Source organism: Clinocottus analis, unplaced genomic scaffold, assembly GCF_023055335.1.
Source record: "Clinocottus analis isolate CAN_PGR_092001 unplaced genomic scaffold, fCliAna1.0.p SCAF_10, whole genome shotgun sequence".
Taxonomy (NCBI): domain Eukaryota; kingdom Metazoa; phylum Chordata; class Actinopteri; order Perciformes; family Cottidae; genus Clinocottus; species Clinocottus analis.
The window spans coordinates 839802-854132 of NW_027175821.1; the positions used below are offsets into that span (position 1 = coordinate 839802).

At 44.5% G+C, this 14331-nt stretch overlaps 2 protein-coding genes across 6 annotated transcripts in view; both read right to left on the reverse strand.

Moving 5' to 3' along the window:
* Positions 1–313: 313 nt before the first annotated feature.
* Positions 314–1910, reverse strand: LOC137788711 (trace amine-associated receptor 1-like). The gene is made up of 2 exons (XM_068581742.1): positions 1741–1910; positions 314–1579 (listed from the first exon to the last, which is right to left on the reverse strand). Exons 1-2 carry the CDS (start codon positions 1908–1910, stop codon positions 769–771), a joined length of 981 nt encoding a protein of 326 aa, XP_068437843.1. The 3' UTR covers positions 314–768.
* Positions 1911–3756: 1846 nt separating this feature from the next.
* The window catches only part of irf2b (interferon regulatory factor 2b), an 18621-nt gene continuing 8046 nt past the window's right edge, over positions 3757–14331 (reverse strand). For 2 of the 5 annotated variants that reach the window (XM_068581730.1, XM_068581710.1), the window contains exon 9: positions 11627–14013. In XM_068581730.1, the coding sequence (XP_068437831.1) occupies positions 13744–14013 (270 nt within the window). In that variant the 3' untranslated portion in view covers positions 11627–13743. Of the gene's footprint in view, positions 3773–11626; positions 14014–14331 lie in introns of those variants that run through there. The other 3 variants (XR_011077777.1, XR_011077775.1, XR_011077774.1) reach the window with 3 other exon arrangements.

A 14331-nucleotide genomic window follows, 5' to 3' on the forward strand; every position in this document is an offset into this window, starting at 1 on the left:
GCAATGTCGCCATCTGGTGGATTTACCAAGCAGATGCTTTTTAAAACATAGTTCAAATATCTTAGCGTCTGTGTCAGGTTTTACTGATTTATAATATCACGTCTACATTGATTACTCTTACATTCAGCTGCAGCCTGGTGTCACACAAGTACACTCACATACAAGGAATAAAAGATTAAAAGAGCATTTATTGTCATTATGCAACACAGGGATGCGCAACAAAATCCAGTTGTAGCTTATTTGTAACACAACAAACACATGACAATGCAAAACAAATAGGAAAAATGTAATTTGACTAGTACCATGAAGTATATTAAAGGTTGTAAGAGTAAAATGCTTAAAGCACTTTGTTTTACTGTTAATATGAGAATAATGAAAAAAAAGTCATGATAAAATAGCTATAACTTTGTGATTCTGTTATGGTTAGCAGAGAAAGCCGAGCAGGCCCTGAAGGCCCACCACTGGATTCATTCAAATTATATACATATATATATAGATATAAACAATATAAAAATAGATGTTGTTCTTAAGGGCAGCATCTGAATCTTGTTCTGTACTATAGGGGTCATTCTGTATTTCACATAATCTACATTATACATGTATGGATTAATCATTCAGTACTTCACATAATATACATTATAGATGTATGGATTAATCATTCAGTATTTCACATAATCTGCATTACAGATTCATATACACGTATGGATTATTTCATGTACACACACAACATAAGGACGGCAGCCTTTGCACTCGTTCCACAGTGTCTCTCTATCGTATGTTGGCCTGTCGGGAGCCAGGCTGCAGCATCTGAGATGTAAAAATGAATCGAACAGCTTTTCTAAACCAGGGGTAGAAAAGGGCATAGATGATGGGGTTTAAACAGGAATTAAAATATATTAAAAAATTAAGGATGGTGTTGGTTGAAGAAATGGTGAAGTTGGTGAAATGTGTGAGAGTGAAACAGTAAAATGGAGAGTAACACATCAGAAACACAAGTATGAGAACGCCGAGAGCCCTGGCCGCTTTTCTCTCAGATTTCTTAGCCGTCACAGTCGTGGAAAGCTTGAGTGAGACACCTGCGATGTGAGACCTCATGCTTCGAGCCTGAGACACAGACACCAGAAATACTCTCATATTCAGAACGATGATGACAGAAATGGGAATAAGGAAGCAGACGGTAAGATCAACAAGTCCTTCAACCTGGATCACACATTCACCGTAGCAGGATTTGTATTTGCCCGGGTGCTTCAGGTTATCAAATGAAAAAGTTAAGGCATAGGAAAAAGAAAAACCCCAACAGAGTAAAACACATACTGTCACAGCTTTAAGAGTGACTTTGGTGAAGTAATGCAGGGGGTCACAAATAGCCACATAACGGTCGACAGAAATGAGCACCATGTTTCCCACGGAGGCAGTGAGTATGACGAAAAATAGAACATAATACAGTGAACACATGGGGTCACCCAGCATCCAGCAGGTCTCTTTCAGGAGGATTTCTACCGGCTGCACCAAGATGCCGACAAGAACATCTGAGACAGCCAGAGACAGAAGCAGGAGGTTGGTGGGGGTGTGGAGCTGCCTGCATCGAGGGAAGATCAAACACTGTTAACACAATTAATTAGCAAATATGATCACTAACAGTCACGCAAAAAGCAGTAATGATCAAAAAGTATGATTTCCGCAAATATTAAGACCCGTGTATAGCAACATATTTATCATATACTTAAAAATGTTATTTGCCTGAAGTGTGAGATGGAGATGATGACCAGCAGGTTGAGAGCCACAGTGAGAAGAGAGATGATGGACAGCATGAAGTAAATCAGCACAGTGCCAGACGGCGGAGGCTCCGGCTTCTTACAGGAAGAGTTAGGGAGTTGTGGAAAGCAGAGTTCAACTCGGTCCAACTGCATTGCCAGAGACATGAGAAGGGAAGCTGCTTAGTACTAGCAGCTTCTGCCCAAATGTCTTCATCACACAGCTTATCTACTGCCCCCCCCCCCCCCTCCCCACCTCCTCACCACTAAGGCCACCTCCACCACCACCCTTGACCCCACCCTCCATCTCCCTTTTCCTTGTATCCGTCCATCTCATTTAATTTCAAGATAGGATTTTTTGTTACAATGATTTTATTGCTTGTATTTCCTTGGTTTTCTCAATAAAAAACAACTGTTGGCCTAGTGTAAAATAGCATGAATGTTGACAAGGTCATAGCCGGGATCATGCTGAACAGGATTGGGCTGAAAATTAACAACATTAAGGACATTTTCAATGTGTTGATATACAATAGAACTACTTCAAACTGTACATAGTTGTACTAATACGCACAGTCGGGACCAGATTAAAAGGAAATCAGTTGCGCTTTTCCTTCTACACTAAAAACACAATTTTCTATATTGCTAATAAATATAGATGGAGGCCCCGAAAGTCTCCAAATGTCACAAAAAAAATATCATATTGTGAGAGACTCTGAAAGGTATGTCTTAAATAAATACCTACTTATTTAGTAAGGTCTAATACCGCGTTCACACCAAAACAGTTGTGAATATTTGCGACGCTATTTTGCTTGATTTATTCGCTCGACTCTTCATGTGATTAATTCACTTTTTCGCCACCAATTGCGGCGGAAAGGTGGCGCGGCTACGTTACCTTAAGATACCAGCACATAGGCTCATGAGCTAACCTAAACTGACTCGGTCACGTTTCTGTTGCTAGAAGCACATAGCCTCACTAGCTAACCTAAACTGACCGGTCACGTTCCTGTAGCTAGCAGCACATAGCCTCACTAGCTAACGTAAACTGACCCGGTCACGTTTCTGTTGCTAGAAGCACATAGCCTCACTAGCTAACGTAAACTGACCCGGTCACATTCCTGTAGCTACCAGCACATAGCCTCACTAGCTAACCTAAACTGACTCGGTCACGTTCCTGTAGCTACCAGCACATAGCCTCACTAGCTAACCTAAACTGACCCGGTCACGTTCCTGTAGCTACCAGCACATAGCCTCACTAGCTAACCTAAACTGATCTGGTCACGTTCCTGTAGCTACCAGCACATAGCCTCACTAGCTAACCTAAACTGACTCAGTCACATTCCTGTAGCTACCAGCACATAGCCTCACTAGCTAACCTAAACTGACTCAGTCACATTCCTGTAGCTAACAGCACATAGCCTCACTAGCTAACCTAAACTGACCCGGTCACGTTCCTGTAAAACAGTTGTCAGTTCTGATATCGACCATGGAACATTCACAACTGATTCTGCGTTACACAGCTCTGATTCCTCCAGGACGAGTGTCTGTATGAAGCCGCTTCCAGCGCTGCTTCATGCGGACCGGCAGCCATGTTGAATTCTCATACGCCGGGACGGCGGTGATGTCGGGCGGAGCTTCTCAACGCTGATTGGCTTTTGCAACTCAGCGTCGGGCGAATTTTTCGCCGGAGTTGAAATATTTTAACTCTAAAATGCGAAAGAGTGAATATTCAAAACGCTTTTTCGCTTCATTCATGCCGCCCGGCAAAGAATTTGCTTTTTTTTTTTAATTTTTAACTGTGGCACCATTTTTCCAGATGTTGCCTGTTTACGCAACTTCAAATAGTTAACAACTCCAGCAGATTTATTTCCAGCTTTTTTGTTAACTTCAGTGGAATTACTGGACATTGTCCTCAAAGGTGCACTCACCTTAACTCACGCGGTGAATCGGCGTCGGTCGAGGGAAACTTGCCGGCGCGCTTGTGTCGTCTCCGGAAGCGGGAGAACCCGCACAGCTCAACTCTGTGAAGACGGTGGAGATGGTTGTGGATTACAGGAAGAACGCTAAAGAAATTCAACACAATAGGAAAAGATTCAACATTTGACGTAATAAAGGTCTGAGCGATATGTGAAAGCAGAGCTAGGTTTGCACCGGGTCAGATTAAAAGGTCCTCTGAGCAATTAGGGCAAGAACACCTGGACGCAAACTGACCTCACAGCTACAACATCCCATAAACTCCTATCCTAAATGTGCTGTGAGCAAATGATAATATTATAAAACGTAATATGTCCCAATCACATTGCTATGCTGCTTAAACATAAAGGATGACTTAACCTTTTGGAAACTGTGCAAAAATCCTCCCGCTCCCATTTTAATACCCAGCATGCCCCATTCAGACAAGCATTTGGCATAAAATACGTAATTTTTCCATTTTTAAATTGAACGACTCAGTTTTTTGACTGAAACTTCTTCTTAACAGGACAAGACTTTGTTTTATTGTGATTGTTGTTGCAGATTCTGATTCTTTAGGTCCTAATCTTTCCAAAAAGGTGTCGTATTGACGCTCCAGGAGGCATTTTTGGGGAATCTGGCTCATATCATGCTGGATGTTCATAGTTATGATCAAAATATCTTTTATAAGTGTTTTTTTTTTGCAGTTATACATTTTTTTCAAGACTTTGCTGAACAAATGCATACAATAAACAGAAATATTGGAATTAATTTGGTGTTCTTATGAAGACTCAAACAGGGAAAAGGAGGTCTGGAGCCAGGCCTCTACAGCTACGCAAGAAAGCACATTCAGTGTGTTTAATGTCACCGAATTACTACATTAATTCATTCGCTGTTCATATGTTGTGTTATCAGGTATTTCAGCTGTTTAGTGGGTTTTCTCCATATGAAGCAGAGTCCATTCGCCAATGAAAGATATCCTTTTTTAGAATTTCAGCATTGCATTTTCTGTGATTTGTCATGAAGATCATGTGACGTGTTCATATTTCCATGAACTTAGTGAAAAACAACAACAACCTCTGTTAGCTTTGAATCGTCGGTCTGTTTGGCAACAACGGTTGCATCAAGTGTTGTTGTGAGCGCTCCTTTCAGAGCTCAGTCACACCTCTGATTGCAATGACGTCATCATGCGACATTAATGAGAGCAGGTGTGAAACCTGTCCGAGCCAGAGCGGTGCAGAGCGGCAGTTAATGGGCTGTTCAGCCCATTGGGGTCTTGTGTGTGTTCTTGTGTCCATAACGACGACAACAAACTCTGAAGTTGTGTACAGCGACAGTTTTCCAAACTGAAACAAACACGTCTCTGCGTGCAGACGGCAGATAACATGGTCGCATTTATTATTCTTTGATTAAGAGCTTAAAATTGGTATTATCATGTGAGCATTGACAACGCTTACATTGAGCTCTAGTGTGGTATCGCAAAAATATACTCATATGCAGAACTGTGAGGACAGTAAAGGGAATATTCAAGTTGCAGGAGTACTTACTGTACTACACAGTCCTGCAATAATACGATCTGATGGCGATGAATACCCAAAGAAACAATTAAATCAGTTGGACTGAACTGCCCTCGCTCTCTGTGCGTCCTGCTGACAGAAATAAAGTTTCTGAGGCTCCACGCCGTCTCGTTCAGCGCACCGTCAAAGGTTGGACCTCTAAATTGTGCCATTAGCTGAGAGATTGAGATGCCAACGGTACAAAAAAGCCCCACGCTGGACCAGAAGAGACTTGACATTGAGCGAGAGCTTCGCCTGGACGCCCTTCACTTCCCCTCCCTTTCTGTTCCACCGTTATTCATGTGAGGGCCTTCATGACGGGGAAACACCGAGGCAGAGGCTGGGTGTCAGGTTTAAATGTTTGTTGTTGGATTTGATCTCAACAAGAGATGCACTATTGTGTGAGTAAACAGACCCGTACCGTTGGGTTTGACGAGTGTGACGAACGTTTGAACCCTGAACTAAACAGACGTCACTCGGCAAAGTACATTCATAATTTGCCTTTTAGTAAGTTGTGGAAATCAGTGGTGGAGAAAGAATTCTGATCCTTTTCATTAAAAGTTCCAACCACTTAAAAAACGTACTCCATTACAAGTCAGATTTTCTATTATTCTATATAGTATTGACAAAGTTGTCCCCTATGTTTAAATGTATGTTTAAATACCCCAAGGACCCAGAACGATAATCTCAGCGATGCATATATTTGAAAGTTAAGACTTTATTTGATGTAACTTAAAGTTACAAATGAATGCAGCGTTACTTCTGTTCTCTGCGGACGTTAAAAAGCAAACCATTGAGATACTTTGCATTTTAAAAAAAACCCACCTTTTAGGCGTTTTTGATTTTTCCCTAAATTCTAAATTACAACACTAAAACATAAATCAAATATAATTGTTTTTACTAATTATATTTGTTCGTCCACGTCAGCATTTTTACAATGCCGACGCAGACGTCTGGACAGTGGGAAGAAAAGCTGCGTGAATCAGAAAAAGTAAATGACTTACTCTTAAGAATTCACACAACCCCTTCTGGCGTTTAGATTTTGTGAGCCAAAACTCACAAAATTTAAGTTATATATAAGAAAAATTGTGTAAATACCATCCTACTATCTTATGCTGTGTTCACACCGAACATGTCAAGATTTCGATGCCTGTCGAGATTTCATGTAAAGTCAATGCACAGCCGCGTCGAAGCTGCGGAGACGCGGATTTTCCAGCGGGCGGCGCGTCAGACGCGTAGAAGCAGCACGAACAGCACGTCAGACGCGTAGAAGCAGCACGAACAGCACGTCAGACGCGTAGAAGCAGCACGAACAGCGCGTCAGACGCGTAGAAGCAGCACGAACAGCGCATCAGACGCGTAGAAGCAGCACGAACAGCGCGTCAGACGCGTAAAAGCAGCACGAACAGCACGTCAGACGCGTAAAAGCAGCACGAACAGCACGTCAGACGCGTAGAAGCAGCACGAACAGCGCGTCAGACGCGAAGAAGCAGCACGAACAGCCCGCAGATCGCGTAGCGAACTCGGGTCGACGCGCGAGTTGAAATTTCCAAACTCCGGCTGCAAAAACGCGTGAGTCATAGTTGCGTCAGCCAATCAGCGTTGAGATGGTCCGCTCGTCACCGCCGTCCTGACGGTGCTGAATCAAACTGCTGCCGGTCACCCGGAAGGAGCTGACAGCGGCTTCATTCAGGCTGTTGTGGAACAACCGAGACTATTGTGAACCCAGACACCATGGAGGTGATGTTCACACGTGTCTGTTACTTCCACAACAAGATTAAAGCAGATGTAGTGATTGTTTCATGTATAGACTATCACGGGAAAGATCGCTCTTTTCACGGAGAAAAGCAGCGGAGATAAGCCACGCCCCCTTTGTGGCGCCGCGATTAGTCTTGCTGCTTTTGGTGTGAACACTATTTCTCCACGCACGCCAAAAAACCTCGACCTGCATCGAGATTTTTTTGACGCGTTTGGTGTGAACGCAGCATTACTCCTTCAGGAACAGACTAATTTACAGAAACTTCTCTTATTTATAACCTTCACCCCTTCAGAGAACACGGATCACCTGAATCCTCCAGGGTGACAAACCCACAAAAAAAAAGAGTGAAGTTATGCAAATGTTTCTGTTGGAGTGAGATCTAACAAAGTAGAACGTGTACTCTTTCAGTGAACATTCACATAACCTCTTGTTAACATTTTGTAAGAAAACCAGAAAAACTCACAAAATATATATAAATAAGAAAAAGTTTAGTAAATTAGTCAGACAGACTAATCCACACCACTTTCTCTTATTTATAGCCTGGGGCCTTTCCAGGAGGAAATGTTTGATAATCTGACATGTGAAACAGTAAATGCCTTACTGAGTCTCTGACAGACTAATTAGCATAACGGCCTGTACTTAATATTGTTAGGAATACTCCAACAAACACACATATATAAACAAAAAAAGGTTTTGTAAATTAGTCATCTGAGAGTAAATCCCTTACTCCTTCAGGAACAGACTAATTTACACAACCTTGTGTTATGTATAACCTGGACCACCCGGAGGAAAGGGATAAACCTCCGGGGGGAGACGGCCATCAGCGGATGGGCACCATGCCCATGAGAGCTGAAGTCCATGTGGTCTTTCGGGTGATTTTGTCGGGGGGCTCGTCCAGTTAACCTCTCTGCACCGAACCCCTTCTTTCTGACCAGAAAGGGTCTGTGCGATGTCTGAGGAGCACAGCTGACGTGTCCTCCTGCTTGATGAAGAGTGCAGTGGACTGCAGATCAACCAGCAAATCCCTCAGAGCATCATGGTCTTCCCATGCATCATACGGCGGGGAGACGATCATCAGCTCGTACGCCTCCTGCACATATGCGCTGTCCTCCATGTGCTCCGTCAGGTGACACATCGTGATGAAATCGTGTCGGAGGGCCTGGGCGGGTGTCAACCTCATTTCCGAATCCGGAGAGAGGAGCCACTCCAGAAGGTGCGAAAACTCCATCTTGTCTTTGCGTTCGATGAAGTCCCTTGGTCTTGAATGGGACTTTATCGCTTCTTCCAAGCTCCCAACTGTGTCAAAACACCACTCGCCCGGTTGCGGCAAGACCCCGGTTGCATCCCTGTGCTCCGCTGGTGTTTTCAGTCTCCGTGTATGATAGTAGGGGGAGGGCTGTTCTTTCTGGAAGAACGCCGTGGTGTTAGTCCCTACATCGAGCACATGGTCCCCTGGCTGACCGAGGAGACTGCAAACGGTCTTCATGGTGTCGTATGTCGATTGTCCGCAGAAGATGTCCTTGCCAAAAAACAAAAAGGCCAAGGTACATCCAAGTCCCCACATGTCGACGGCTTCACATACGGGTAGGCCCAAGTCCACCTCCGGAGCTCTGTAGCCTACCGGCTGCATGATGGCACCTGTCTTGACTTCGGAGGCCGGCCTGGCCAGACCGAAGTCAATCAGTTTGACTTTGAAGGGCTCATCCTCCTGATTTACCAACATGACATTGTCAGGTTTTAAATCGGTGTGGATGATGCCAACTCCCTTCAAAGCTTCGAATGCGACCAGTAGCTGACGCGCTATCGGACGGATCTCGTTGAGAGTCAGCGGTGCCCGTCTCTGCACCACGAGATCCCACAAGCTCGTGTCCAGCATTTCAAAGGCAACACAAGGCATGTCCTGCTCTACAAAACTGTCTTTGTACTCCAAGAGGTTGTTCTTAACAGGGTCAAGGGTCCTAAGGTTCTGTAACATGTTCACCTCTTCGATGTGGTCATTAAGGTCCATATGGATCTTAATGGCCGTCGTCTCAGAGGTTCGCAAGTTTACACACTTCACAACCTTGCCAAAACACCCTTCTCCGATGAACTCCAATGCAAGATACTCTGTCGACTTGTTGCAGAAAACATTTTCCTTTCTGACTTGAAGGGGCACAAGCGTCGAGGAAGTCATGTTTTCTAGCAAATGTTTCCAAAAGGAACTCCAAGTTGAGTAGAATAACTGCTTGCAAAGTTCGTGTGGTGAGAGATGGATTGTGTGTGTACATATGAGCTCTCGTTCAACAAAGACATCAAAGCCATCACACAACTAAACAGATCGGAATGTTTGTTCTGGAACATCAGCCATGTGACCTGATCACGTGATCAGCAGACTCTGCATGCTAAATTCTTATTTTTCTTCAAAATGAAGATGCTTTACTTTACTCTTTTATAGTGATACTTCCTGTGAAATAGTTTTTCGGCCAAGTGCCCTCTAACCAGCACAAATCATGGTGTTAAGGTATGGTGGTCTACGGTGGCTTAGATAGCACAAAAGGCATTCAAACGTGATTTCCCAATATTCAAACAGCTATAAAAACATATTCTTGAATTTGTAAAGTGAAATTACAACACAGTCTTGTTTAGACTGACCCCTGCCATGCACATGTGTATGGCCATGAGATTTTACTGTACAGTTTTGGAGACAATTGAATTCAAAGTCAGCTTAAATTAAATAATGATATTCATAACTTCACCATTTCCACACAGGAGAGAAACCATTTAGTTGGTCCGTGTGTTGTAAAATATTTTCCCACTGGAGGCCTCAGAGTACCATATTACCCCACTAGAGAGCCTGCCTCCTACCTCCTACTTCCTGTCTCCTACCTCCTACCATGGCTCTGCTTCCAAAAATGTGGGAAGGCAGCGACAATACAACGAGGTGACGCTAAAATCATGGGCTAAACACACACACACGGATACGAATATACAAAATACACGCCTGGGAAAAACAATGACGCACTCTACTGTTACTGTTGACACTGTTTGTCCTGCAGGGGGCGCTGTTGCCCCACTTAATACGTGAGCTCTGATCAGACACACAAAAGGTCCACACACTCACCGTCATATCTTCAGAAAAATATGCAGGTGTTTGGTGTAGTGGGGGGGAAAAGGAGCGACGGCAATATGAGCCCGTTAAGGTAAACAACAACAACAACAACAACAAAAAACAGCGGGGCTCTGGAAGAAGACAAGCTGACATTTGACCAAGCGGGAAATGTAAAAAATGAAACTTAAATTGTATTTTTGCATCAGTATGGACTGCTGGAAATTATACACACACACACACACACACACACACACACACTCACACACACACACAGATGAAGCCACAGCCACACAGTCACAACCATAAGTGATACTCCAGAATGATTCAATAACTGTAACTGTAATGTTGCTGTAATCAATATCTTTCATAAAAATAGCAGTGGGGAAAAAGCAGTAAACCTCCACTGTCAAGAACCGCTTTGTGATCTCATCTTGATAAAGAAACGTCTCTGAATGGAGCACAACACACGTCTCTGTTTAACGATCTCTTCATCTCGTTTCTGTGATGGTTTAACATTTTTTACACCGTTCATGTCCAACGTTAAGACAGACATGAAGCTGCAGTTCTCCGTGTGGACACTAGATGGCAGCAGTGAGCCGTCCTCACAGCGTGTTTACCTTCCCTTTCTTTTATTTGACTCAATCTTAATCCTTTACATCCGATACGGAAATTAGTGAAACTACAATGAGGACTGGATCACATCTTTAAGTTTGATCCTGTTTCCTCCATGAACATAACGCGAGAGGACTGGACTTCTAGTGGAGACAACTCAAGGTTCAATGTTGATTTATTGTCATTGTGCAACGCGGAGTTACATAACAACGCGACAAAAAAAACACACAATAGGCGATCGACTGCGACGTCCTGAGAAGTGAACTCGTTCATAAAGAAGCGGCAACAAGAGAAGAAGAAGTGAGTCAGAGAAGAGAGAGTTTCTGATGGTTGTGCAATGTGACAATAAGAGCAGACACACACACTGGTCCCACACACACACACACCAGCCCCACAAACACACACACACATTAGCCCCACACACAACCACACTAGCCCCACACACCAGCCCCACAAACACACAAAAACTAGCCTCACAAACACACACTAGCCCACAATGACTAAATGGCAAGAGGTCGGTCTCCAAGGCAATCGGTGGGCCGGCCCTGAGGCAAACAGGAAGTGGAGCGAGAACCGAGAACAGCAACTGAAACTGAAACAGCAGTGTGTGTGTGTCTCTATGTGTGTGTGTGTGTGTGTGGGGGGGGGGAGGTGGGGGGGGGAACGAAGGAGACGTCCGCTTTCAAAAGAAGCTGTAACACACACACACACACACACACACACACACACACACACACACACACACACACACACAGGGTTTCCCCCTCAGAACACAAGGTTTTCAGTTTGAATCTGTCCTCGCCCTCAGACGGGTGAATCATTTTTCCTGGTGGGATGAAAAAAACGGTGAAAAACAATAAAACATATTCATAAAAAAGTAAAAGGAAACTCAGCAGAAACCGCCACAGAATAAATAAAAAAAACTGTCTTTATTCAGATTTACATGTTGATTCACAGACAGGCCGTGGGGTTAGGGGTCAAGGGTCAGGGGTCGGTTCTCTTCTCCTTCTCCTCGGCTTCCCACCACCAGCCGCTGTCGGCGGAGAAGCCGTCTGGATCCACGCGATCAAAAAAAACATGATTACATCTCGTCGACATCCAAATCTTTGGCTGCAACGACGTCAACGTCCCTTTTTTTTTAATCTACTTGTAAGTGCACTTGAGAGATTCCTTTGCGTTGAAGCGGTCGGGGCTTTGAGGCAGAGAGTCACTGCTTCTGTACTTTTAAAAAATGGGATGATGGGGATGCGACCAAATCTGCCAGAAGAGTTAAACTGCATGAGCGAGGTGCTGCGTGTGAGCCACAAGGACTGAAAGCAGGAAGAAAAGGCACGCGGAGGGAAGCGTCTGCTGTCGAGTTCGACTCAGCGAGTTTGTGAAACAGTGTTGTGCGTCCAGTGTACGTCTCTCTAGTGGTTCGGCTGGAAAAAGCGTGGCGGATCCCTATTCGTCCTATTTTGTTTCTTCTTCTTCCTGCGGGAACTTCCTGTTTTGAGCAACCACAAAGAAAGCGAGGACTGTGCTTTTTAGCCTGCTAGCTTTTAGCCTTGTAGATGCTAACTAACACAAGTAGCGTTTCTGATATTCAGAAGTCATAACTTAACACTACATTTATATATATATATATATATATATATATATATATATAGGGGGGGATAAATTCATATGTCGCTAAGCAATGTTGAAAACCATCCCGCTTGCTCCAGTAATACCTCGTAAAAACAGACAGAAAACGTGAAATATTTTTCCATTTTGCGGCTGCAGTTCATCATTCTGTGCACGCGTTTGCATTTAAGGCCTCGATATATATTTATATATACACACACAAATATCTTTAAAAGACGTCAGCATTAAGGCGATCGGGCAGTCTGTGCTCTGACCTCGTGGAGGATGAAAGAAACGAGAGGAAAGACTTGGACCTCGTGAAGATAGGACTTCCCTCGTTCCTCGCCGTCGCAGCGAGACACTCGCTTCAAAAAACGTGCAGATCACGACTCGCTTCCTTTGTTCCTCGAGTTGAAGCTGGACGTCTGGAGCCCTGAGATTCAGCCTCCTTCCTCCAGACCCCGCCAGCTTCCAGGTCTACACTCGCACGCATCAAAAAGGCACACATCTTCCACAAGAAGACACACACACGCTGTCCGTAAGGTGCTGAAGCGACACATACATACCAGCTATGTACATTATTACCGGCAGGAGGCCGAAGGAGGGAGGAGAGCACGCGGTGTTCAGTCCGTCCGCCCCGTCGTCCTCTCCGTCCGTCTGTCTGTTGGCGGGTTACATTGTCCTGAGGTTCTCCAGACAGAAACACACACACATGCGCACAAACACACACACGCTCTCCACTGTACGGGGCCAATCAGGGCTCCAGGATGATTGTCAAGTCTTTTTTTACCTCGATGTCTCGCTGCTTTGTGTTCTTTATTAGTGCCGCGTGTCGCGCCTACAGACGGCAGGCGATGTGATCCAATACTTATAGGAGGTGACATTTGTTAAAAAAAATAATTAAAAAACAACTTCCTGTGTCAAAACATTAGTTTGATTGGAGACTGTACACGCCTACATCCTCACATCCAGCCGCTGTGTTGGGATTTTTTTAGTTTCAAAGGCAATACTTACTCAAAGAATAACTAAAAGCCGCTTTTCTTTCATTTCATTACATAGAAGTGGCACATTTTCTATTTAAATTGGACATAATGTGTTTCAGCACGAAGCAGCAGAGGACACATAACCCCCCTTATGGTTTCTACAATTAAAAAAAGGGCAGATCTAGTCCGACACGGACGGCGGACAAACGGGATGCGACCACAAGTCCGAAAAAAAACAACCATTTTGATTCTACCCCTCCAAACAAAAAACGTCGAGGCAGAAAGCCGAGAGGATCCGTCGCCACCGGACGGACGCTGCAAAAAATATCAAAAGGTTTTTCTGAAGCTCGCCCGAGTTGAGGTCGGAGAGATCAAAGTGTCTCCGTGGTTCCTATGCCCTGGAAGCAGCGCCGACGCTTCCTCGTCCGGGGGTCGGAGGTCAGGAGGGAGTCACGTCCGAGGTTTTCATGATGACGCTGGCGCGCATCTCGTGGTTGTGGCTGGCCGCCGCCGCCGCGGCGAGGGGGTTGTCGCCGTAGTCCACCGTCCAGCCGTCCGTGTGGTAGCTGATGAGCGGGGCGGGGTCTCGCGTGCTGGTCACCCGGAAGTTGGGCTTGCTCGCGCTAACGAAGCTCGCCATGCCGGGGAGAGGACACGTGGGGAGTCTGAGGACAGAGGTGGTGTAGCTCCGCCTCCAGCCGGCGCCGACCTGTCAGTCAAAACAATGGAGGAGGAGGAGGAAAGAAGAAGGAGAAGAAGATGAAGAGCATAAGCAAAAACACAGGCTCCAAAGCCTAATATCTAACATGTCAAGAAGTGTAAATGTTACTAGTTATATATACGTAATACTGAAAAAAATTATATATACACAAATATGTATATATGTGTGTGTGTATGTATGTGTACGGATATATTTAAAAATATATTTATTTATTGCATAAAGAGAGAGAGAGAAATATATCAAGTACATGTCTCTGTATTACTATTATCAGTGGTGAGAGTACAGGGTACTTATCTATGTCCTGTG

What these genes read in the sequence shown, in the direction of transcription:
- LOC137788711 (XM_068581742.1), bottom strand. Translation starts at nt 1,910, where the DNA reads ATGCAGTTGGACCGAGTTGAACTCTGCTTTCCACAACTCCCTAACTCT. An exon ending in ATCTCCATCTCACACTTCAG is followed by an intron (nt 1,580 to 1,740) that starts GCAAATAACATT and finishes CCCTCGATGCAG; the next exon opens with GCAGCTCCACACCCCCACCA.